Raw genomic sequence first — 27,564 nt, 5'->3', positions numbered from 1 at the left:
CAGTTAATTGGATATATGAATTGAGGAAGAGCAAGTAGGGAAGGATGATGCTGAGGTTATAAATACGGGTGACTAGAAGTATGGTGGTACCCTGGACAAAAATAAGGAGGTTGGGAAGAATAATTGTTTGAGGGGTGGGTGGAGAAAGGTAATGAGCATCCTGTTTTGGACATGTTGAGTTTGAGATGCCTATGGATCATACAGCTCAAAATGCCTACTAAGCTGTTGATATTTGGAATCCAAAGAGATTGACTAGAGCTGCATTTATAGATCTGAGGATCCTAGAGGTGATCATTCAGCCCAACGTTGCTGATGAGGTCACCAAATGAGAGAATGTAGAGAGAAAGGAGAAGGGGACAAAGAAAGAACCTTTTCTTATTTTGACCTGTATCAGTCTTGTCACCTAGATTAGCATTTGAATAAAGTTACGTGGAATGTAGCAAATACTCAATGACTTTGCCAGGAAGTAAGAGGTAGTTACTTTTAACGGATTTTTTTTTTCTTTCCTGAAAAACAGCATGGGCCTGTTGAGCAGCACATTACTTTTTATTTATGGTCAAAGAAAAATTACTTGACAAAGGAGTCTAAAAAAGAAAAATTACTTGACAAAGCAGTCTAAAATTTCATGTATATAAATTGACTAGAATGAGGCACAATTTGGAGATAACAAAATCCCAAGCAATCCCAAGTGATCTTTTAGGACAATTTGCCTGCTTGGGAGAACGGCAAAAGAAAAACTACTTTTGGAGATGGGGGGGAAAGGCTAAGTATCCCTCAGATGTATTGACACATTGAGACATTTTAGTGCAGAGGACAATTGATTACAAGGTAACAAGCACTCTGACCTAGTGAAGGAGATGGAAAATTATCTTTCTTGTGAAAGTTTAGTGGTTTAAAAAGCAGTAGACATTACTGAAACAATGAACCAGAAATCTGAGCAAACAAGATTGAATGATCATTTCTGTTTTCAGTAGTTCCCATGTTTCCAGTATAAAGAGTAGTTAAACTAGGGCAGGAATGAAAGGTAAACTTAGGCAATATCATTCTTTGAACATTCTCCTCCAGCACTTAGTACAATGGCCTATCACAGAGTAGGGCCTTAATAAACACTTTCAAACTGACTGGAAACAGCTCCTATGGATTCAATTATTAACTCATTGCATATGATTCTCACATCTACTTATCCAGCCTCAACCTTCAGTCTGACATTTGCAACCCCCATTAGACAACTTGAACCGGACGTAGACGTCTTAAAAAAAAAAGTTCAAATCTGAATTCATAAACCTTCCATTCTTCCAAATTTCTGCTGCTCAAGGCTGTCACTATAATCATCCAAGTAACCCAGGCTCTAAACCTAGATGTCATCCTCAGCTCTTCACTCTCTCAACCCCTCTCCTATCATAGCCAATCAGCTAGCAAAGTGATCTGTCTGAAGATCAGGTCTGAGCATGTAAACCTCCTAGTCCATCAACTCAATTTTCCTAAATACTCCCAATAACCATATGTAAAATTCTCTGGCTTTTAAAGCCCTTTATAACCTGGCCCCTTCCTCCCTTTCCACTCTTCTTATACCTTACTGTCTTCCACATATTCTATGATCCAGTGACACTGGCATCCTTGATGTTCCTCGAACAAGACACTCAATCCCCTGACTCTGTCTTTTCACTGGCAATTCTCCATGCCTGAAATTTTTTCCATCCTTGTCTCTGCCTATTAGTTTCCCTGGCGTTGTTCAAGTCTTGGCTAAAATCCTACTTTCTTCGAGAAGTGTTTCCCTCTGCAGTGATCTTCAATTTATCCTATATGTGTTGTTGGTGCGTAATTTACATGTTGTCTCCTCCACTGTCATATGGACAGTTTTCACCTTTCTTTTTTTTAACTCTATAGGGCAGGGGTGCAGCCCTGAGGACCTAGAGGGCCACATGTGGCCTTGAGGCCACAGATTCTCCACCCCTGCTGTAGGGTTTAGTTCTTAATAAATGCTTGCTGACTTTACTTGACTTGCCTGTACTTAATTAGCCAGAAACCTTGAGGCTGTCAGGAGTCCTTCCCGGTGGCCCTTGGCCAAAGGATAGGAAGCAGAGCTCTGGCCTTACTAGCATTTCAGATGAAGGAGAGGACATGGCCTTCAGAGACTTGACCCACAGACATTTCTGGCAAGGAGCCAGGTGTGGCTGGAAATCCACAGGTTGAAATGTCAGTAGTTATTGGCATGATCCCAAATACTCCTTCAGACTTGGCAGGCCTCCCTGTTGGCATGCCATCCAGCCACCACTGCCCTTCATATTTCCTGGTCAGCACTTCCACTCCTTTGTCCTCATCAGAAGCAGAGTATTCTCTCACAAAAACAAAAAAAAATGAGGAGCCCTTGTTTCTACTATACTCATAGAAATTTAAGGCCATGGTATCCTAAAATTGAAAGAGACTTTAAAGAGCTTCAAGTACAACCCCCCTTTTTAGGCAGATGAGAATGTGAAGTAGCATTGAGGAGAGAGGGGAAAACTAATGAGTCTGGAGTCAGAAGACCTGAGTTCCAGTTCTGGCTTCACTAACTTGTTACCTCTTGTGACCTTCAACCTTTCTGGGACTTAGTTTCCTTGTCTATAAATGAGGTTCTTGTACTGGATGCTTTCTAGTGCCTATTAAATAGAATATATCATTATGTTGTATTACATCATCTCTGTAAGGATATCTTCTGGCCTCCATTTGTAGGGGACCTTACCTATGGGTAGCACCTTCTCTAGGTTACTCCCCCATACTTCCACTTGTACTCCAAGGTTGAGAGTCCCTTAGAGAGGCCACAGCTACTTTCTGGTTTCTAAAGGTGACTTCTAACCTTGTAGCTCCCATACCTCCACTGGTATGCTTCCCATTAGCAGTCAGCTGTTACACCTAGACTTAATTTTTTGTTGTTGAGTTGTTTTTCAGTCATATTCAATTCTTTGTGACCCCATTTGGGGTTTTTTTGGAGTGGTTTTGACATTTCTCTCTCCAGCTCATTTTACAGATGAGGAATCGAGACTAACAGGGTTAAGCGACTTGCCCAGGGCCACATAGTTGTCTGAGGCCACATTTGAACTTGTGAAGATGAGTCTTCTTAACTTTAGGTCCACTGCTCTATCTACTAGGGCACTACCTAGCTGCCCTTTAGATTTCATTAATAAGATAGCATAAAGAATATTTAATATAAAACATTACCCCCAAAAGCTTGGTGCAAATTCTTGTTTGTTTGTTTTTAGAGGGGAGAAGGCAGGGCAATTGGGGTTAAGTTGACTTACCCAAGGTCACACAGCTAGTAAGTGTGTCAAGTGTCTGAGGCTGGATTTGAACTCAGGTCCTCCTGACTCCAGGGCTGGTGCTCTACCCACTGCACCACCTAACTGCCCCTTGGTGCAAATTCTTACAAAAATACTGGTCACATCCATGGATTGAGAAGAATGGGTTCATCTTATAATGCAGTGGTATTGAGGCACATGTGTAGAAGATATATATGGCTGTGGGGGGGGGGGTAACAACTCTTGGGATTAAAAATCCTTTCTTCCTTCATAGAGGCCTTATACATCTCTCCTTAAGTATATCTCTGGAAGTATTTGCTGGGTGGGCCACATGACTGAGGTTACAGAAGTCTGTTCTTTACTTGAGTTCATTACCTGTCTCTTAAATAGAGGGTCACACTTCCTGAATCCTGGCTAACTGTCTTTACTGCATCCAGAATCTCATTTATACATTAAAACCTGTCTTGTCCGATGATCAATTTTGTGAAAACCTCCATTGACTGTCTGGGTCTTTAGTGGTTACATTAATTAAAGAGAAGGGTGGGGTAGATAAACTTCTAAAACCCTTACATTTGATTTCATTGATATAAGGAACTCCCATTGAAGAGATTCCCTCCAATAATGTGGATCAACACCTGCTCTGCAATTTAGAGTCTTAGAGAGTTGCTTGGGGCACTGAGGAATTAAGTATACATCCAGTATGTGTCAGAGGTTGAGCCTGAATTTCAGTTTTCCTGACCTCAGGGCCAGATTTTTACCCTCTAATTACTTCTGTGGAAATACCACTTGAGGTGAAAAACTAAGGTACAGTTGGTTTCATCTAATATGATAAATTGGACAGCCAGAGTTAGTCTTAAAACTGATCTTTGCACAAACTTGACATTATAATAAGGAACCAAAGGGAAGTTGCTTTGGGCTGGTTTGGGCAGAGAGATTTTTAGGTACTAGGAGATTCACAGTATAGAAACATAATTCTCCAGCTTACCAGAAGGACAGACCACTGAATTTTAGGACTAGTGTTTGGCTGGCAGAAGAGACCTGATGATGTCATCTGGGTAGAGTGGATAAATCCAGTGTCCAGTGAGCAAATGGGGAATTTGGTCATGGGGTCATTGGCAGAAGGACGGGAAGCAGGAATCCAGTCCCTTTAAGGATTGGGGAAAGCATTTACAGAAACTGAGTGAGAAGGTTAAAGAATACTATGATGTCCTAGGGGGAGAATGAGAAGAGGAGCTTATTCTTTCCTGCTCATAAATTTTCTAATTTCTCATTTAATATTTGGATTGAAATGATGACTCTCAGAAAAGTTTAGAAATTGGTGTGTGTGTGTGTGTGTGTGTGTGTGTGTGTGTGTGTGTGTGTGTGTGTGTGTGTTCCATAGCTAGGGAAAAAGCACAGTTCATCTACTCAGAGACTGCAATATAAAAGTGCTGAACCTTAGTGCTAACTGTGGAAGGGGGGAAGTAATCCTTCTAAAAGAAACTGGAGCAACCTCTGAAACAATGAGTTTGGACTTACAGAAACTGGGCTAAACCTAGATAGCTTAAAGCCAAGATTTTGTTTAAAAGTTTTAAAAACCTCTAGCTTTTATCTTTTCTTTGTGATTGAGAAAGAGCTTGGTAGAAAATGAGCTTGATGCTTCTTTGCCATGGATAGGGCTGCAACTGATAGGTCAACACCAAATGTATTTTTTTTAATAAGCTATTTATGTGGACAGCATTTTGCGCTTTAAAAAATGCCTGTAGTAACTGTTTTTTAGCTCTGCATCCTTCACAGTGTCTTTCTGTGGGTGTTATTTGTATTTTTTTTATTAGTAACTGTTTACAAGGTTCTGAAAGTGCTGCTCTGCTGTTTTAGAGTGGAGATGACCCTGAGCCAATGCTCACAGAGTTGAAGCTCAGGCAGGTTGTGTCTAGCTAGAAAAGCTTTGAACATGGGTGTGGTAAAAGACTAAGTCTGTCAGCATCAGCAGAGAATCAGTTCAGTTGAGTATGGAGATGCTCATCACCAGGAACTTGGTTGCTGGACATTAAATTATTTTGGCCATGGTGAACCTGGAATAGACAAAAATTCAGCATAGCTCCCAGTCCATTGTAGTACCATCTTGTTCTATAGTGATCCTGCCAGATTGACAGAAAAGATGCTAAGACTTTCTTAGACTACCTACAAATATTTGTTTGATTGTTGATGCCCTTAACTGCAGTTTTTGTCTAACATCCAATAAGTTGGTATGCTATTGGAGGAACTGCACCAAATTCTTGCTGTCAGTCTCAAGTATTAGTTAAACCAGAAGACATAAAGTACTCACTGCTAGATGAAAGGACAGTCTGCAAATTCTCAGAAATTCAGACAGAGGAATTGGCAGAGCTGGTTTCACTGAGTCCCCAAAGGCAACAGGAAACATCATTTCATGGGACACTTGGTCACCTCATTTTGTAGTGTTCATGATGAGGGTAAATAAACAGGTCATCATTGTGTCAATGTCCATGATAAAGGACAAAAAGATAAAGAGTTTCTCTAAAGAACTTGATAATATTTATCTAAATAAATCAGCATGTATACTTTGATCTTTCGTGATGTCCATGCAAAGGCAGACACAGAAGTGGTAGATAAAACCTATATTGGAAGATGTGTTTCAGGATCTAGAAATGAAAGGGGCCAAAGGCTTGTAGACTTAAGATGCTTTCCACTTGAATATCATAGATAACTTCCCCAATTCGATTCAATGGACATTTGTTAAGTGTCTATTATGTTCCAGGCACTGTGCCAAAAAGAAATTCAGAAGATCTTAAACATGGTGAGCGCTGACCATCATAAAAAAGAAATTGGCTCCATCCAAAAGAAACAGCCAGTTACCGACACAGTATAGTAGTCATTTCAGAATCACCTGCTTGAGTGCAGATTATTGACTGATTAGAACAAAGATCTAAATAAATACCAAGTTGGAACAAAGGATGAAGCACTGAATACAACCTGTATGATCACCATAGCTACAACCTAACCTGTTTCAATAAGCAGTCAGCTCCAAAAATATAGGGAAAGGTAAAAACATCAACAGTCATTATTTCTTACTCAATTCCTCAAAATACTAAGGTGGATCTGTGTGACCTTATCAATTTGGCTTTTCACCAATGGAGATCACATCCCATCCACACCTGCCTGTGTAACTCTTGCCCCTGTCCTCTCATAAGTTAATTGTGGGGACATTAATCCAGCATGCTAGAAGGTTTCTTCATTTTTCTCCTGGTGTTATTTCCCTGGTGACACATTTTGCTTCTTTTCTTCTCTGAAGTTGTCTTTGAGTGTATCTTGCTCACACTTACCATATGCGTTTCTATCGCTCTCTGTGTGATAATAATTTCACAGACTCTTGTGTTCCATATCTTGCAGCCGTATAACCATAATGGCAGGATGCTGGTCTTAAAAAGATGCATCTTTGTTTCCCAGAGAAGTTTGGAGACATTAAAAGAGCTCTGCAATTTCCTAAAGACCGTGTAACTTGCTTTCTTCCTGTTTAATTTTTAGGCCCAACTTGTCCTCTGTACTGTCTGACCCAGATATACTGATGGATAAGCTCCAGCCATTTTTCATCCAACTACATGTAATAATCTTGGTAATAGATGTTCTTTACCCACTTGATTTTTTAAACTCTTTCGAGTGGTTTTAGATATCTTCCAGGAGGTTCTGCAATATTCCAAGACTTAATGCAACCAATATAATGTCATCTGCAAACAGCAGCATCTGGAAGACGTCACCTCTGAGAGAGAATTTCTTGTTAACCTAGACTATGTATTGAATCTCTGCCAGGGGCAGTTAGGAGAGGCAGTGACCATGGAGAAAAAAGACTTGAGTTTGAAGCTGGCCTCTGTATTGGTAATTAGGGTGGGACTTTTCTTTTTTTTTACTGTTTTCCCTTTTGGAGCACTGAGGTACTCAAGTGTCTTTGATGAGTCTGGACTTTGTTTCTTTGATTAAATCTAGATAGAGTCTTTGACCTGCTTAAGAAACAAGAAAGCCTAGTTCACATAGTTTTGAGTTGCATGGTTGTGACACCCTTTGACCCTGAACAGGGTACATAGACTCAGAGGTTACCGTTTTGTCAGGGGCTCTCCCTCACTGGAAGAGTGTTTTGTGATTTGGCCAGACAAGACTCTGGGTAGCCGCTGGAGCCCCCCACCGGTTCCCAGCTTTGAAAACCCAGATGTTGCTGCCTCTCTCTCTGGCAACAATGTAATTCTTTGGTCAGGCAGCTAGAGGTCTGTCTGTTGATAACTGTGTGTTTGCTCTGTTTATATTGTCTCTGTTTGTAATTTGTTTGTATTCCCTCTGAAGTTCAGGGTGCTGGCTTTCCCCCCTGAACTAAGTGAATGATATATGCATGTTTGATTAAAGTGAGATTGTAAACCCCTTAAAGTTGCTTCCCTTAGAAAAACAGATCAAAGAACCTTTGCTAGCAGCCCTTCTGCATGCTCTTGCTGTTGGTCTTTCACCCCCACAACAGTTGCTAGCAACATTGTTGTTACAACCTCATATACTACTAGCTGTATGGCCCTGGGCAAGTCACTTAACCTCTGTTTTCCTCCATTTCCTCAACTGTAAAATGAGGACAGCAATAGCACCTTACCTCACAGGGTTGTCATAAGGATCAAACAAGATTTGGAAAGAACTTAGTTTGCACACACACACATACACACACACACACACACACACACAAACTAGGACATTATAGTTATTTAAGTGATGCTTGTTCCCTTTCCTCCCTCCCATCATAGTAAGGAATCATATTGGCAAACATTCTCCTTGTTATTTTTTGTGATCAGTACGCCACTGAATAAGACTACTTCTGTTTTTCCAAAACTGAAATAATTTTGATGCAAGACTGGAAGATACCCTATTGGAAGGGAGCATTTTCCTCTACTGAATCAGAGGCTTTTCCTAATCATCAAATAATCAACAACGTGGTATCTTTTATTCTTTCCATCTTTCAGTCAGTTCCATAATGGTAAACTTGCAGTCCTTTATAGAATATTGCTTGTGTCTGATCCCCACTAGTATCTTCATTAAGGATGCCCTACAGGGCACAATGAGTAGAGCACCAGCCCTGAGTCAGGGGGACCTGAGTTCAAATCTGGCCTCCGATACATGACATACTTACTAGCTGTGTGACCTTGGGCAAGTCACTTAACCCCAATTGTCTTACCTTCCCCCCTCCAAAAATAAGGGTGCCCTAAATATGTGTTTAAATGAGTCTCAAAAGAGGTTAATAAAAATGAGAAAGCAGGTGTTGTTTGTGTTCTCTTCAGGACCATTTCTGCCTTATGTAGTACTGTAATGTACTAGCATGGTGGCCCTCTGGTCCTCAATGGTAAAAATTGTTTATTATAAAAATCTTTGTTGATCTTTTCCATTTTCTTCTGTGTTGTCCCCTCATTTTCATCCTCACATGTCTTTGAGATGACTTTACTTGGCTGGAGCTCTCACCAAGCTTTCTTTAAACTGGTTTTACTCTCCACTGCTTCTCTTTGTTTTATGAGGTAAAACTGCTTATAATCTTCCATTATGCTTTTCTGTAAGATTTTACAAATGAGTTTATATTCTAAATTAGCATTGCCTCTGGCTGGCGTCTTTCTTTGCTTGGCATGTAGGTATAATACTTTCTGACTAAGATTTTTTTTTAAGTCCCTTTTGGTCTCCTTGTTTTAGCAACTGATTTACATCCGTTAAGCCTCTTCATAAAACTAGTATGATTAATGGTGATACCCTTACAGCTGTCTATTTCCTATTTTTCATTATCGGTTACTTGTTTAAATAGTTCAGGACTAAGTTGTGTCAATTGTATGCCATATATTTTTTATTATTATTACTCTCCTAGCTTTTTACAAAATCAGATCTATGCTCTCACAAGTTAGTGGTCTGACAGTAGGCAAATAGATGATTCAGAAATTACTATTACATCAATAGATAATCTTTCAGTCTGTTAAAATATAATCAGTTTCATTTTTTCTTATGTTATTGGGTACTCACCTTTCCCAGGACATAGCGTCTTTTATTTAATCAATCAATTAAATATTTGTTATGTACCAGGCATGTGCTGGACACTGTGCTAGATGCTGGGGATGCAAAAGCCAAAAAGAAAAGGAACTTCTGCCTTCACGGAGCATGTGTGTGCATGTACACACACACATAAATACAAGATAATATTTTTGGGGGAAGCTAATTTTCTCAAAGAAAGTATTCACGGTATAAAGGTGTGATGCTTCCATGTAGTCTGAAAGTTTTGGGCCTCTTTCCATCTTGCCTATGCTTTCTGAGTCTTTTTAAAAAATTTTATTCTGCTCCTTAAAAAGCTCTCAAAAACGAGCATTTCCACATACAAAACAGAACAGAAAAAGACGATTGCATATGAAATCATGAAGCTCTACTTAAAACTTATTTTGCAAAAGTATGTAATAAGGTGCCCTGCTTGTCAGTGTCTATTCCTTTTGTTCTTATTTGTGCATTAAGAAAAATAATTTAGTTGCCCTCTTTTCTTTCTTTTCCTTTTTTAGGCACCACTACTGCTTACCCTTTTTTCTCCCTCATAAAAACAAACAAACAAAAATCAAACAAACTAAAAATCTTGCCCCCAGTTGAAAAAGAGAAACAAAGCCCTTGTAAGAAATAAATCTTTACTCCAGCCATGTCCAAAAATGTAAGCGTTATTCTGTATTTTGAGTAAATCACCTTTCTCAGGAACTAGGAAGGTTGTTTCATCATATATCTTATAGAAATATAACTGGTCATTGAATTGACAGATAATTCTTAAGTCTTTTAAAATTAATTTTGTTTACGATGTGGTTATTAGTGTATGATTTTTTTCTCCTGGTTGTCATTTTACTTTGTATCCAGTCATTTAATTCTCAAACTTTCCCTTTAATAATTTCTTGTGGTGCAATAATATTCTACTACATATGTATACAATTATTTGTTCAACCATTCCCAATCAATAGGGACTACTTTGCTTCCAATTTAAAAAAAAATAACATTTTATTTACACGTAGAGACAATGTCTAACATTCAAAAACTTTTTAATTCCAAATTTTCTCCTCCCCCTTTATCTCCCCTTCCTTGAGATAAGTAAACAATTTGACACAGGTTATACATATTCAATCATGCAAAACTTATTACCATATTAGTCATGTTGTAAAAACAAGACAGACTCAAAGGGAAAAAAACCCATGAAAAAATACAGGAAGTGAAAAATAGTATGCTTTGATCAGATGTCATCAGTTTTTGCTTTGGAGGTGGGTAGCATTTTTCTCATGAGTCCTTTGGAATTGTCTTGAATCACTGTGTTACTGAGAATAGCTAAGTCATTCACAGTTAATCATCACACAATATCGTTATTTACTTTGTACAGTGTTCTCCTGATTCTACTCAGTTTGTTTTGTATCAGTTCATATATGTCTTTCAGGTTTTTCTGAAATCAGCCTGCTCATCATTTCTTATAGCACAGTAGTATTCCATTACAATCATATATCACAACTTGCTCAGCCATTCTCCAAAGATGGGTATCCTCTCAATTTCTTTCCTATCATGAAAAGAGCTACTATAAATATTTTTTTTGCACAAATAGGTCCTTCTCTTCCTGCCCCCTACTATTTTTTTTTATCTCTTTGGGACATTGCAGGGGTATTGCTGGATCAAAGGGTGTATGCTCAGTTTTATAGCCCTTTGGGCATAGTTCTAAATTGCTCTCCAGAATGGTTGAATCATTTTACAGCTCCACCAACAATGCCTTAGTGTTCTAATTTTCCCATTTCTCCAACATTTATCATTTTCCTTTTCTGTCATATTAGCCAATCTGAGAGGTGTGAGGTGGTATCTCAGAGATGTTCTAATTTGCATTTCTCTAATATTTAGAGCATTTTTTCATATGATTATAGATAGCTTTGATTCTTTCATCTGAAAACTATTCTTATCCTTTAACCATTTATCAATTGGGAAATGATTTATATTCTTATAAATTGAATTAATTCTTTATATATTTGAAAAATGAGGACTTTATCAGAGATACTTGCTATAAAAATTGTTTCCCAGCTTTCTGCTTTCTTTCTTGGTTGCATTTGTTTCCAGTATTTTGCTACAAAAGAAGCTGCTGTACATATTTTTGTACATGTGAGATCTTTTCCTCTTTCTTTTATAACTTTGGGACATAGGCCTAGTATTGCTGGGGCAGAGAGTATGCGCACTTGAGTGACTTCTTCAGAGTAGCTCCAGATTGCTTTCTAGAAGAGTTGGACCAGTTCATAGCTCTACCAACACAGCCTCTTCCACAACTGACATTTTCTGCTTTTTGTTATCTTTGCCAATCTGATCAGTTGGAATCTCACAGAGTTGCTTTAATTTGCATTTTTCTAGTTGTGATTTATAGCATTTTTTCCTTTCTTAATAGCTTGGAATTCCTCTTTTGAAAAATGCTTTTTCATATCTTTTCTCTTTTCATTTTTTTTTTGGAGGAGGGAAGGCAGGGCAGTTGGGGTTAAGTGACTTGCCCAAGGTCACACAGCTAGTAGGTGTGTCAAGTGTTATATATCTTGGATATCAGATATCTACCAGAAATATTTGCTGCGGAGTGCTTTTCCCCCTCAGCTGTTTCCTAATTTTAACTAAATTTATTTTTTTGTGTAAAAACTTATAAACTTTAAGTAACCAAAATTATCCATTTTAGCTTCTGTGGTCTTATTTATCCCTCATTCATCACAAACTCTTACTCTATCTATGAGTGCAACATGCATTTCCTTCCTTACTCCTCCAGTTTGTTTGTGAGGTAACTTGTTATATGTTGGTCATGTACCATTTGGAACTGATTGTGGTACACTGTGTGAGATGTCATTCTAAACCCAATTTCTGCCAGGATGCTTTCTAATTTTCCAGTAATTGGACTAGGTGACTAGTAAGTCCTTGCCCAGGTAGTTAGGATTCTTTGTGTTTATTGAACACTATGCTACTATATGCATTTGCTCCCATTTGTCCCACTGATCGAGTTTTTTCTTTTTACCAGTATCAAGTAGTTTTGATGTTTTCTATATATTTTTTACTGTTCTCACCTATTCCCACCTTTTCATTGAAATCACAAAGTGTCAACATATATGTTGATTTAATTTGGAAGGTATTGTCAAGTTCTTTTTAACATTTCTCTACTTCATCTTCTTAAACCCATGTTGTTGTATAAACTGTAATTATTTTCCTAGTGGTGTGTGTGTATATAGATATGTATAATAGAATAGAATGGAATAGAATAGAGTATAGAATAGTATAGCATAATATAATATAATCCATTATGTCTATGTATATGCATATGTATGCATATATATATATTTACAATAAACACTACAGTGCAAGATGACCAAATGTCTCATGAAAATATTTTCTGTTGCCTCTGCGCATATGATAAAGCCAATTCTGCCTACTCTTTTCTTTGTCTTTCCAAGCCATCTTTCCATCTAACTTCTTGTTTTGTTCATAGAGTGTCAAAACTGATATGATTCAGCTCTTCTAGAAAGAGGACTTGTTGGTCATTGGATCAAGATTTTACATTTAGAATGCCAATGGCCAAATTAAAGTTGATAGAGTCTAAAAATTGTGTAATTCTTAGCACCCTCTACCCCCTTTTCTGCCACTCTGTTTCTGCTGCTGCAGAAATGGAAGAGGGCTGCATGTGACCAGAGGCCATTTTGTATTTTTCTTTGTTTTATTGGTTGCCATGGTCAAAGATTTAAGCAGAAGGTTAACTTTCTGGTTATGGTCCTCTCCATACTTACCTAGATGAGTCTTCAGAAAACAGACTCTTTGTGTTCCCAAGATCATATGCAAAGCCTTTCTAACATGATAGATCCTCACTGGGTCATCATGACACATTGATGAAACATCAGAGTAGAACTTTGTGGAGAAGCTTCTTAGAGAAGTTTAATAATTTAAAGTAGTTTTCACAGTAAGAAAGTTGAAAGATCCCATAAACGGTCTTAGCTAGAAAAGCCATACTCTCATTGCCAAGCAGAGAGACATGGTAACCAAGGGTAACAACAGGGTATAAACTTACTTGCAAAACACTATAGAGAAGGATGATAGGAGATTGTGTCACCTCCCTGGATAGTTGAGGAGAAAACTAGTCGGCTGAGCCAGTGTATTGATAAAACTGGGAGGCAAACAAACTGGCATGACATGGTATAGGTCTTTTGGCATTTCTGTAGTGTTCTGATCTATATTAATAGTTGAAACATTACATTCGAATTCTTATCTGGTGCACAATGTAAGGAAGTAGCAATTCCTCTTAAGATGATGTCAGAAGCAGTGACTATTTTCTGACCAAATACATACAGAGGAAATCTGGGCCAGGAGGTGGCACAATTTAAGAATAACTTAAGAGATCAATATACAATATTGAAATAAGGGAAGATTTTTTTTTTTGGTTCTGTTTCTTCTTTCTCATGATTCATTCCATTGGTCAAGGTTCTTCTCCACGACTTGACTAGTGCATAAATTAATTCAATGTGAAATTATACATGACAGTTATATGAGACTTCATGCCGTCTTGGGGAGGGAGGGGGGAAGGAGGGAGGGGAGAAAAACTGGAACTCAAGACTATGTAGAACCGTGTGTGGTAAACTAAAAATAAATAAAGAAATTTATAAAAAAAAAAAAAAGGAAAATTATCACATAGAGTGTATTGTTTTTCTTTCACTAAAAAATGGTTTCCAGCACCAACAACTACTAATCCGTATCTCAAATCTATTAGATTTTTATGAGAATGCTTATTTATACATATAGTTATTTACATGTAGTTAGTTATTATAACTTATAGCTAGTTATTTACATATAGTTATAATATAGTAACTTAGTTATATATAACTTACAGCTAATTATTTAGATATATAATTATTTTATTTACACATAGTGATAACATAATAACTTATAGTTAGCTATATAATGGAATAGCTTGTGGTTATTTATTTATATATAGTTAATTAAAATATGATAACAAAGTTGTTTATATAAACTTACTGTTTATATAAAGTTACTATAATATAGTAACTTATAGCTAGTTTGCATATATTATTTCATTTACATATAGTTAGTTATGATATAACTTATAGGTAGTTATTTGCATCTATAGCTTCAAGAATATCTCTGAACAAAACACTTTCACAAAGGATTTTCTATAGGTGATCTTATCTTTATAATTTAGCAATTGACTCCAAAGTGTAGAAAATATAAAATCATACTATACTTATTGGTATCAACTTTTTAAAAAAGCATCTGACTTGTGTAACACAATATTTGAATAAAGCTAAAATTATATAAGATTTTTTTCTGATGGACGTGATTTTGTTGAGTATTAAAATCAAATGGGGCAAAAAACAGGGAATTATGGAAGATGTCCTATGTAGAGCCCAAATAGAAGAATGGTCCCCTGCCAGTGATGAGACACTTCAAATACTCTTGTTTGCAAATGAAATTGTCCCAACTTCATCAAACCTTAGAAGACCATAAAGTATTCTATGGGAGAGATTGATTTATCTATCCCCACTGGAAATATAAAATGGGTTAAAACCATTATATCCCACACAATGACATGAGGCTGGACATACGGTTAGTCCATGGATTTCTAGTTCTGTACCTGTCTCTTGGACATAGGCGCTGTAGATGGACAATGAGCTGGGCCAAAAATTGCTTAGGAGTGAGCAGAGAACTGGTTTGTGCTTGAGGAATTCATAGGATCATAGTATTCAGAGGCTGGAGGGACCTTAGAAAATGTTTATTCAAACCATCTTGCTTCATAAGTTAGGAAATGGAGGCTTAGATAGGGTAAATAACTTGCCCAAGGTTATACTGGTAATAAGTAGTGGGCAGGATTCATTTTTATTTGGTGCTTTCAGTGAGCCTTAACAACTTACTGCTACAAAAACCTGACTCTTTGACACTAAGATTCTCCTGGGGATCCTAAGTGACTGTTTATCATGGAACACCAGTCTCAGAAATATCAAAATTATAAGGAACACAAGGGACAATGGAAAGAAAATGGTTGGATTTATGCAGCATGATACCAATGATGAATATTGCTCATAAAAAGTGGCATAAACTTTTTTCATAGAGAGACAGGGTGGTCATGTTGTGAGAATAAAAGATAGCCTGAATGTTGTAGTGATATCACTGAGATAATAAAAGAACCAGATAAAGACCTTTAGCCCATTGGGTGACCATGCTTTGTAGAGGGTCTATGGAAAGATGCATTTAAAAAACACCACATAGAATGAAAAGATACGTGGGAGGCTGTGATCTGTACTAGGGAAGTAAGTATCCACACTTTGAAAACCCGGGCTTCATCACAGTATTTCAATAAACCATTTGTAGGGCCTAGTTGTGATGCTACTTAAGGAGTAGGAAACAGCCTCAGGGGTGAGGGTAGGAGCCACAAACTACAACTGGGTGGATAAGTGAAGAACAAAGACGGGAACTGGGTTGGTCTTTAGCAAATTGAATTTATAAGACAGATTCTTGTCTTAAGATGAGACTATTATGATATACGAATTGGTTAGGTCAAGGAAAAACAACTTTGTGTAATGGGCATAGAGAGCTAACCTTAAAGCCTGGGTTCAAATCCTGCTTCTGACAAAGGCTGGCAATGTGTCTCTGGGTGAGTTACTTAACTTCTCAATACAACCAGGTGGCTCTGTGTAGAGGAGCTGATGAGCATTCCTAGAGAAAATTCCTCACTTGGAGCTACCTTAAATGATGAAATTAGAGATATAGTTTAAAACAAACAAACAAAATGTAGGGCATTTCTGTATTTGTTTCATGTATCTAGGTATCTTTTCAATGAAACTACAAGCTTCTTATATATTTCATTGCTTAGCCAAGTGCTAGGCATATAGTAAGCATTCTCTAATATTGTTCAATTCAATCCCAGAAATACAGTTTTAATTTAATTAAATTAAATTAATTTAATTTATAATTACATATATGTGTATATGTATATACGTACATACATGTATGTATTGTGTATTTATGGTAACTTCAAGTTAAACTGTGCTTATGGGAGAAGAGCTAATAAATGTTAATGTAAACTGCGGTAGTGACTAGGTAAGAATCATTTGAAATTATACCTAAATTGCTCATACCAAATGTGTGTTGCATCTAAGATGCTGCTAAGCACTTGAAAATATTTGGTTTTCTTTAGCAAGCTGGATGGTTCCCTGTTTTATTGTTTATGTTGTTAATCTGCTTTAGTCAAACTTTTTTCCAAGGATGATACAAAGGTAAATTTCAGCACAGTTGGAATGGTCATAAATCCTGAATTAGCAGGATTATAAGCATTTTTGTTTTCCTGCCAAAAGTTTTGCTGAGGTATTGACAGCTATATTTCTGTTGATGCTATAAATCTTTCATGGATTTCCTTAAAATTAAAAAATCTCTCTTGGAAAACAAAGGTTGTATGTATTACTATAACTGTTAGAAAACTGAAAACCTAACTTAGGTTAAATACTTAGTTTATTTGCATGTTGTTGTGCCCCCATGACTGAATTGATTGAATTTGATAGTTATATTTGTGTGGTACAAGAAGACAGAAAGTAGTTTATTGTGCCTGTTACTATCATGTTTAAAACCATGCTATCTACAATACTTGTTGGAATTTTATAACATTTGCTGAATGGATGAATTATTTAATCAATATCTTTTTTAAAAATTTATTTTTTTTCAACAAACTAAAATCTATTTTCTTTTTCTCCTATCTCCTCCCTCCCATTAAAAAAAAGCCTCAAAGAACAAAAACAAAACCCTTGTAACTAATATGTATAGTCCAAAAAAACAAATTCTCTCATTGGCCATGTCCAAAAATATCTGTCTCAGTCTGCACCTGGAGTCTATCACCTCACTGTCAGGAGGTGGGGAACATGTTTCATCATTGCATTAACATCCTTTGTAATAATCACAGGACATTCCTCTTCCCCAATCTTGGGATTAGCAGCTGTCAACAGATAAAACTTTAAAATAGATTTAGTTACAGGAATGAAAATTGAGCCAGATATTTCATGGGTCTTGTCATCTGCAATGAAAAAAGAAATATAGCTTTTTTAGAGAACAAGATGTTTGAAGATGACTTTTTTTTTAATCTCCAGGAATAGCAATGCCCAAATGTAAAAAAAAAAAACAAAAAAAACCAAACACCTGAATTGTATTTTTGTGAAGTATATCAGATATCTTAAACTGAATGTAGATATTTTCACAAAATTCTTTAATTAAAAGGCAACCTGAAATGTATTCTGACTCTTCCATCAACATTACCCTTTGCTGTGTCATCTCTGCATGGAGGTGACCCTGGGCTCTCCATACCATGGTGGTGGAGTGCAAGTATGGGCATTTTCTAGGAAGCTGGAAGGCCTGGTGAAAAATTGTGCATATCTTGTTTGAGGACCAGCTGAACTAAGTTTGGAAAGAATTGGTGCCAGGGTGGCTGCCAAGGAATGCATTTAATTTTTTTAAGCTTCAGCAACTCTTGAAGATTATCTGCAAAGTTGTAGAAGGTTTTTAATCAGTCAGTCAGTCAGTACACATTTATCAAGTCTGTGTGTCAGGTACTGTGCTAAGCTGGGGATACAGATGTCAAAAAGACTGTCCTTGCCCTCAAGGATCTTCCAACCTAATAGAGAAATACAACACACAAAAGGAAGCTCAAAAGGAGTTGGGAGAAGGTAGCCAACACACAGGCATGATGGAGAAATCCATAGAAGTCCAAAATCCCGCAGAGCCAGCTGGGAAATTAAGAGATGGCTCTCTTGGGATCACTTGTTAAATGAAGGTTTTGGAATTCACGACTGATCCTTTGAGTTGGAGGAACAGAAAGTACTGATGTGGTGTGAGTACCAAGGAGTCGTGAAATGTGATATAGCTGTGTTAGTGGTATATCAACATATATCCACACTATATGGATACCTACACATATATACATGTGTGCAAGGATAAAATAGCCACATATGGTGGCTATTTATATACATATTGTACATAATTTATATACATATTTACATACATATTCATACACATACACATACATTTATATATATGGAAGTACACAAATTGTAGTAAGAAAGATAGCCACTAGAAACATATTTCAAATCCAGATTTTAGAGAAATTGGAATTTGAATGCATATCTTTTGAGAGAAACAAAGATTTCAGAGGATTATTTTTATCATCAGTATCCTATTTCCTTAGGCAATTGATGTCTCAAAATCAGTTTATAAATTCATGGGTGAAACAATTTCTCTTTTCTCAGCAGATAACTATTTTTTTTCAGGGTTTTTCATTTAGGATCATAAATATATTGAGTTTGGCTGCCTTTAGTTTTAAGTTTGGGAAATGTAGCTTAGGTAGGTGGCAAAGGGAATAGAGTGCTGAGCTAGGAAGAAGGAAAAACCAAGTTCAAGTCCTAAGACACGTACTAGCCACGTGGCCTTGGGCCTAATCTCTTTGCGTCTTAATTTCCTCATCTGTAAAATGAAGTAGTTGAACTTGAATCTTTTCCAGATCCAAATCTGTAATCCTGTGAATTAAAGACTTTCAGGCAACTCATGAAATTATTTTACGATTATGTTTGCCTTTGGTGGCGGTTTCTATGCTATTATGTTTATAATGGTCTTCTCTAGTGATGTTTCTATAACCTTGTTCAGTCATTCAGTTATGTCTGACTCTACATGACCCAATTTGGGTCACGTAAAGATACTGGGGTGATTTGCCATTTCTTTCTCCACTGTATTCCTACTTTATAGATGAGGGTCTGAGTGACTTGCCCAGGGTCACACAGCAAGCGTCTGAGGCTAGATTTGAACTCAGGTGTTCCTGACTCCATCCCTAGTGTTCTATCTATTATACCACCTAGACAATTAGCATAACTTTTGTTATCTGTACTGTAGTTTTGGAGAGCCTTTTCTTCTGAGATTGACTTAGTCGAATATTTAACTCTTTCTGAACTGGGTCTTTTGTTAGACTTGAGTAAAAGGTCCTATTAGAGAAGGAAACAGCAAACCACTCCAGTATCTTTGCCAGGAAAACCACAAATGGGGTCATGAAAAGTCAAACATGACTGAAAAATGACTGAACAAAACAAAGAAGTTCTATATGACTATTAAATTGTCATTATCTCTTTTTTTTTCAGAGTTCCGTGTCAGAAGTAAAAGATTTGCTTAAAAAAAAGAAAAAGAAAAAAGATTGCTTCATTTGAAGTAAAAAAAAAAAAACAAAAAACAGTGGTGGTTCTCTGCCCAGTTTCCAAGACTTTTCTAAGATGGAACCCATAACATTTACAGCCAAGAAATATGCATTTCCTAGTGAGATCTCAGTAGACTTCAGCCTTCAGCTGGTGGGCTCGTTGCCTGTACATTCTCTGACCACCATGCCCATGTTGCCTTGGGTAGTAGCAGAGGTCCGAAGACTCAGTATGCAGTCCTCCAAAAGAGAGCCTGTCATCAATCAAATCCGGCTCTGTGTTTCTCCTGCCTGCCTGAAGTGTGAACCCGACCCAGGGAAGAGTCAGCAGTGGGATCCACTGATCTGTTCCAGCATTTTTGAATATAAGCCCCAGCAGGTCCACAAACTGATTCACAATAGCCATGATCCAAGTTACTTTGCTTGTCTGATTAAGGAAGATGCAGCAAGCCAGCAGAGTATCTGCTATGTTTTCAAGGCTGATGATCAAACTAAAGTAAGTGAAGGTGGGGGGAGGGCTTGCCATTGGGTTTGTTGTATGGTATGGGAATTTTGAAAACTATCTTTAAGGACGAGGACATGACTGAAAATGAAGATACCGTGCTTTTGCACATGTATGAGTTATTTTGGCAATTTAGGGTCTGTGGACCTTTCTCTTGAATGTCTTGTTTACAAAAGAATATTATTTTATGGGTTCAGACCTTTGGAGCTCCTACACAGGGAAACCTTTCCTAATTGTAAAGAGCTCTCCTATATTTCTTGGGCTGTTTGGAGGGCAGTTGGTAGGACTGTGAATTGAGGTTGGTACTCAAACCTAGCAGTAGGCCTGGGGTCCAGTCTGTGTCCTGTTGTTGTTGTTTGTCCTTTGTTTTTCAGTGAGGACCAATGACATCACAGGGTGATGTCTTGACTTGTGAATGAATTGTATTTAAGTGAGGTAAAGTTGCACAAAGTTGTCAACCTCACTCTCTCTTCCAGAGTCTCTGAAGTCCAGTGGCAAGACAAAAAGCAGGATGATTGGGGACTGTCCCCTATAGGTGAAGAAGGCAGGGCAGAGAAATTTGGGAGTTGAGTCAGGGCTTGACTGGCTGTGCCAATGGATGGGGATACTGGGAAATTAGGTTTGGCCAGGGTCCTGAGGTGGACCCATCATGTTAATTTGGGGCTTAATTGGGGCTGGGAAATTATAGCTCTGTTATTTAGGTGTGCTTTTCTTTGTGGCATCTGAACACGGGAGAAACCTGAGTTTGATGCTTCTCTGCACTTGTTAGCTGTGTGACCTTGGAAAGATTGCTTCTGCTCCCAAGGAGAGGCAAAAGAAGAAGAGACGATAGAGAAGGAGGAGGCATTTAAGAGCTTGGTAAGATAGGAATGAGAGAGGAGGAGTCTGGGGAAGACAGAGGAGAAAGAGATAGAGGAAATAGTGGAGAATAAATAGACATAGTGGAGAAATGGAGGAAAGTGAGAAGGTGGCATGGGTGAGGGGACAGGGTTAGCACTCTGGTAGTCTTTCCATCTCCTTGCCTCACTCCTTCTCCAGGCCCTGTGTATAACTTCTCTTTTATCCTCCACTACTCCATTGCTGTTCTCCTTGGATGCCACATTTGATTCACACAGTCTGTCGTTTCTTCTTTGGAATTGATACTGAAACCAAATCCGTGCATGTTACATCATCACCGTTCTATTTGCAAAGTGAGGTAGGAAGGGGAAAGAAGAAAAGGAAAGACTTATTAAGCACCTACTATGTGCTAGACATATGTTAAGTGCTTTATAAATACTATCCTATAAGATTCCTTGCAACAGCTCTAGGAAAGAGGTGTTATTAACACCCCCATTTTACAGTTAGGGAAACTGAGAGATAGGTAGAGGTTAAGTGACTTACCCAGGGTTACATGGCTAGTAAGTATCTGAGGCCAGATTTGAACTTAGGTCTTCCTGACTCCAGGCCCAGCACTCTATATATTACCCCTCCTACCTGCCTCATGAGGAGTAATGACTGAGACTAATAGATGAAATTTATATAGAACTTAAAAGTTTACAACATACTTTACAAACATTATCTCATTTGAATTTTATAACAACCCAATGACTTAGGCACTTTAGGTATTATTAGGTATTGATGCAGAGGCCATGTGACTTGCTCATAGTCATGCAACTTTTAAAGCAGGCGGCAGGATTAGAACCCAGGACTTTGTGACTCTAAGTAAGACATTTCAGTCTCTGATTTGTGGCTTGAGTCAAGAGTCCTGACTACAATCCTGTAAAATGGGCCAATACTACTACCGATCTTACAGGGTTTTTCTGAGGAAAGTACTTTATAAACCTTAAAGGGCTTCACTCTAAAATTTTACTTTATGTACTAATGGGATTTCTGTCTGGTTCTTGCTCATGTTCTCTGTGGATTACCAGCACCTTGACTTAGAGCTGAAAGGTCTTTAGGTTCCTTCCAGTTCTAGATCTGTGGTCTAGTCCAACCCCCTCCTATTACAGATGAGGAAATGTTGGCCCAGAGAGGTTTAAATGACTTGCCCAAAGTCAGACAGGTAACTGGATGAAACCCTGGTCTGTTTATTTCAAATCCAGTATTCTTTCCACAGTAACTCACTGCCCCCTACAGTACCTGACCTGGGAAGGTGGGGTAGGTGGCCAGGGGCAAAGAACACAACTTGGGTCCTATTCTTGTAGCAGGATTCCCCATTGACAAGTGTGTCTCTGGTGTGTCAGTGGGGAAGGAGGAAAATTCATCCTTCTGGGGACTCTGTGGTGATGATCTAAAAGCCACTGGATTCCTGATCCAAGGTTGTGTACAGATAATAGCAGTGTGGATAGGAACTCAGGCTGGGGCAGACAGAAAATGTTGCCACAGGCTCGGGAGAGCTGATCATTAAATTGTAAGCGTGAGCATGTATAACTCGGCTACAAAACAGGGCTTGAGTTATTATTTTGATGATCGTTTAGACTTTAGAAAGTGCTGGAGAAAATGTCATTTGTTCATAAAAGTGTATCCTGAGTACATTTTTTCCCCTTGGGAAACTCTCGTTAACCATTTATCAACATACCTCTGGACAGTCTACTACCCCCTCCTTTGGTCCTAGGGAAGAAAACCTTGCCTCAGACAAATTACTTTGATTTTACTCTCTTGAAAACTCAGCTTCAGAGAATGACTAAGAGAGTTATTTGGGTAAGCTGAGAAGAGCATGGTGCTTGGAATCAGAAGGCTGGGTTTGGTTCTTGGCTCTGACATTTACCGCCGAAATGACCTTAGGCAAGACGATTTCCCTTGATGAGCCAAAACTGCCTCATCTTTGAAATGACAGGTTGGATTTCTCCTAGGATGACCTCTTATTGGAGACACTGTAGAGAGGATTCTTGTAAAGGTAGGAGTTGGCCTAGATGCCTCTAAAGGCCCTTCTGGCACCAAGATTCTGTAATTTTGTAGAAGATTAGTAATATTAAGGGTCAAGTCCATTTGAGTTGGCCAAGATTGGTCAAGTGATTCATTTTATGGAGATCTAAACTGTATGTCCACACTACCTCTGTCCTTTACCTTCAAAATTGAGACTCTTTATTCCCTTAAGCATTTCATTTTGTGCCTATGAGATATAGTATCCACATAACCATTAATATTTCATTTCAAATAATTTGTTAGATATTATATGCTAATTGCAAAAGTGGATCAGCAAGTGGCATAGTAGGTAGTGGACAGAGCCCTCAGGAAGAGCTGTGTGACCCTGGGCAACTCACCTAACCTCTTTTTGTCTCAGCTTCCTCAGCTGCAAAATTCAGATGATAATAGCACCTACCTGTCAGGGTTGTTGCAAGAATCAAGTGAGATAACATTCATAAAAGTGTTTTGTGGAACATAGTAGGCTCTTTCTAAATGCTTATTCCCTTCCCTCTTCCCCCCCATCTACATGGGTGATTTCATCTATACCCCTATATGAGTACCTACCTTTTTTATAGATAATTTTTTTCTTATATAATTGTCCAAGCATTTCTTTGGTTCTGGCTCACTTTCTTCTTGACCCTCAGCCAAACCTGGGTTTCTAGAATTCTGTTTTTGGAACCAAGAACATAGTGTTTAATAAATGGTCGTTGGCTTGCTTCGACCCAAGGTGGAGGGAAACATATTTCTTTCCTCTCATGTTTTTCTGTGAATAATCAATTTCTTTTGGTATAATACAAGGCATATTCTCTTGCTTGCCCAAGCTCATGACCTCCAAATATTCTCAGATCTCTAGGACATGTGATCAACACCACCGTCTTATTGTCCTGATCTTACCTGGAGAGGTTTGCTTTGGCTTGTCTCTTTGTTTTACTTGCATTTTACTTTTGCTTATTAATTTCCATATTGCTTCACGTTTACATCAATTTTAGGTAGAATCCAATTATTTAATAATTTTTGATCGGTCTTGCATTCATCTGCATATCTTAATAGTTAGTCGTGTTTGTCAGTTTACTATTTTTCTTTAATACAGTAATGCCTGGGGAAAAATCATACTGAGTGAATCACTTTTCTTTCTCAGTAAGATTTGCCTGAAGAGCAAAGGATCTAATTTTCAGATGTCTTTGTTTTTCTGTCATTCTTCATTTAGTTTTTTTTATTTTATTTTTATTTTAAAAATTGTTTTTAAATTCAATTTTATTTTATTCGAAGTTTTGAATTCTCTCCATCCTTCTCCCCCACCCCCACCCACTGAAAAGTAAAGAAAAGCAAAACCTGTTACGATTATGTATAGTCATGCTAAACAAATTCCCGCGTTGGTCATGTCTGCAAAAAAAAAAAAAAAAAAAAAGAGAGAGAAGAAAATGTGCTTCAGTCTGTACTCTTAGTTCATTAAACACGTTCTGGATGTGGATTACTTGTTTCATCATGAGTCTTTTGGAACTGTGGTTGCTCATTATGTTGACTCCTAAATCGTTCAGCTTTGATTATCTTTACAATATTACTGTTTTCATTTAGTCTTCGAAATTGCAATGCCTCAGGCATTTCCTTATTGGTTATCACATTTATTATTATAGTGATAGGAGCATAAGAGAATTTTGCATATACGGTATATATGAAAATATAGTTTATGCAACTATACGTCTATGGATTCATGAGATCTTCTTTCTGCATGAAACTCCTTTTGAGAGTTCTTAACCTTATCCTGACTCATTATGTCAAGTTTGGTTTGGGGCTATGACTCAGAGAAATATTACAGGGAACAGTATACCAGGGTCAGGTAATCAACACTCTAGACCATAAAGTTCAGTTGCTTAGTGCAAAGGTTGGCAAGGATTCTATTTTTCATCTATAAAAAGAATGTCTAGGACTGCATGAACTCTAAAGCATTTATTGTGAAGTTCAGGCCCATGAGACAGTATTGCATGATTTATTTTTGACACTGGATAATGAATCTGAGGTCTTCATCAGCATCTGCCTTACAGAAGACATTATTTTGGAAAGCTTTAAAAAAGCTGGCATTTACTTAATAACAAAAATCCCCTATATGGCATTTCATTTTCACTAAGTGCCTTATATATGCTTTTTACTGTTAGTACTTGCCTCTTTTCTTATCAGGCTTGAAGGATTGATTCAAATGTATACTTGATCTTGATTATACTTGAAATTATACTTGAAATATTTAGCAAAATACTTAAGAAATGCTCTTTGAAATAGTATTTCTCAACATCAGTCTTACGGTTACTCTAGGATTTCAGCCTTCCTTTGATATACCTCAGTGTTTCTTATTTTTTTGTGAAGAGCACTATTTAATGATACAGTGTTTCTGGATGTACTGAAACAAGGGTTTGGCCTGAGTCAGGAGACAGTGCAGTGGATAGAACTTTGGACTGGGAATCCGGAAGACCTAATTTCAAATCCTACCTCATATATTTACTAGCTGTGTGATTTCGAGCCAGTCACTTAACTTCTGTCTGCCTTACTTTCATCTATAAGGTGGGAATGATAATTAATAATAATAATGATAGCACCTTAGCCCACAGGATTATTGTAAGGATTAAATGAAATTACATTGTAAAGGGTTTTGTAAACCTTAAACATGACATAAATGCTAGTGTTATTATTTCTACTCATAAGTATCCCTCGATTTATGAAACTGATACATTTTTGAAAAGTTATGGATGTAATAAAATTTATTACAATGAGGGTTATTTTGCCATCGACTTAACATTATAAAATTGGAGAAAAAATTTTATCTTTAAAAATCCAAGTGAACTGTGCTATAAACTTCATCCTAGGAAGAAGGAGGTAAAATAAAGATTGGTCCTTGGGTTATTTAGTGTTACACATATATATATATATATATATATATATATATATATATATATATATATATATAGTTACTGCTTTCCAAGAGTTATGGTTCTCATGAATATTTTGCTTATAGAACTCTCATAGCTATCATATTTTTTAAATACAATAAACTTAATTAACCAAACATTTATTAAATTCCTATTATATGAAAGGTTCTATGTGACAGAGAGACAAATTCTTCAGGGAAGGATTTGATGGGGGGACCAAGCATATACACTGAAAAATAAATCAAAGGTAATTTGAGGAGAGAGACAATTCGGGGTTTGGGGGTGGATCAGGCCTTGAAGAACAATAAGAATGCTGAGAATTGAGGAAGAAGTTAAGTATATTCCAGGCAAGGGGGACACATTTTGTGGAGGTGGGAGATAGAATGATAAATTCAGGAACCAGCCACTGGTTCATTGTGGCTGGCCTGAAGAAAAATGATATGAAAAATGCTGGTACAGCTAGATAGGAGCTGGATTATAGAAGATTTTGAATACCAGTCTGAGGAGTTTTCTTTTTTATTCTAGAGGTAATAGGAAACCAGTCAAGGTTTTTGAGTAGGAGAGTGAAATAGTAAGACTACGTGCCTTATGGAGATCATTTTAGGGACTGTGGGGAGGATGGATTGGAAATGAGGAGAGAGTGTGAAGTCATGATGGATGTGAAGGACGAGGACCTGAGACACTGCAAGAGGCCAAATGACTAAGACAAAAATTAAGTCGTATACCTATATACTGCAATTGTTAGAAAATTAAATGTAGCCTAGGAATCCTTCAACATGGTCCCTTGAAAAAGGTATTCAGGTGGTTCAAGATGTTCTTTGGGTTGACATCTATTCAAAGCCCTTCCACTTTGAGCCCCTATCCATTATATTACCTCAAAGGCTAAACCAGTTTTAATACATGGAATCATCAGTAAAGAATACTAAATAATAAAAGAGAATACTAAGTTAAATAACAAGGAGAAAATTCCTGGCAAACACACAAGAGAACACTCTCGCATAGACTCTAGTGCTACCATGGGAAAGGGAATACTTATAGCCCAGAAAACTCACAGGGTTCTGCTCTAGCTGTCTTTGAAGCTCCTTCCTATTGTTTCCCTGTAGAGCAGTCACTATCATTGACTACTTCCCTGAATTATAGTTGTTAGGCAGTTTCTCCTTGGACATAGTGAATATTTATAGACCTCTTGGTGAGCCAGGGCGCAAGCTTAGGGCTTGATCAACTCTTTTATGGAGGAGACCTGGGGCTACACACCCAGCCAGCATATCAAGAGTCCCTTAGGGACAAGTCTTTTGATACTTTTCTTCCTCCTCTATGAAAACTCCTGGGGAAGGGAAAGACATTGCTCCTTAATATTCAGATTTGGATACAGAAATTCCTTTGTGTTCCTATCATATCATTGTTAGCTAGTTATAGGACCATGCAGCTTACCTGGAGCTTTACCTGGTAATATTGGAGGGATGAGGTAGAGCTGGTAACTTTTATCTTCTTTTCTAGAAGTGGTAACCAAGTTGCTTCCCTCCTTAATAAATTTATATGTGTTAAAAACATTTTTGGTCATGTTTAAAATTAAATTGATTTTCTGGTTAACCCTGATATTATCTGTGAATTAACCAAAAAACTCAGTTACTCAGACTATCTTCTCATCCACCACCCCACACCAAATCTTGACATTCAGGTTAATCAAAGTTTTTATTGAAGTGTAATTTTGAATTTATATAATAAGCAAAGAAGATCAGAGGA

The 27,564-nt window shown here is 37.5% G+C and overlaps 1 protein-coding gene across 1 annotated transcript in view; it reads left to right on the top strand.

Moving 5' to 3' along the window:
* The window catches only part of TBC1D1 (TBC1 domain family member 1), a 300,647-nt gene that overhangs the window by 5,879 nt on the left and 267,204 nt on the right, over nucleotides 1-27,564 (top strand). Inside the window, exon 2 of the mRNA XM_036763075.1 lies at nucleotides 19,466-20,011. Within this exon, the coding sequence (XP_036618970.1) occupies nucleotides 19,595-20,011 (417 nt within the window). The 5' untranslated portion in view covers nucleotides 19,466-19,594. The remainder of the gene's footprint in view (nucleotides 1-19,465; nucleotides 20,012-27,564) is intronic.

The sequence above is a fragment of the Trichosurus vulpecula genome, chromosome 6 (genome assembly GCF_011100635.1).
Source record: "Trichosurus vulpecula isolate mTriVul1 chromosome 6, mTriVul1.pri, whole genome shotgun sequence".
Classification (NCBI taxonomy): Eukaryota; Metazoa; Chordata; class Mammalia; order Diprotodontia; family Phalangeridae; genus Trichosurus; species Trichosurus vulpecula.
Note: the sequence above shows the minus strand (reverse complement) of the source record. Positions and strands in the feature narration are given on the sequence as shown.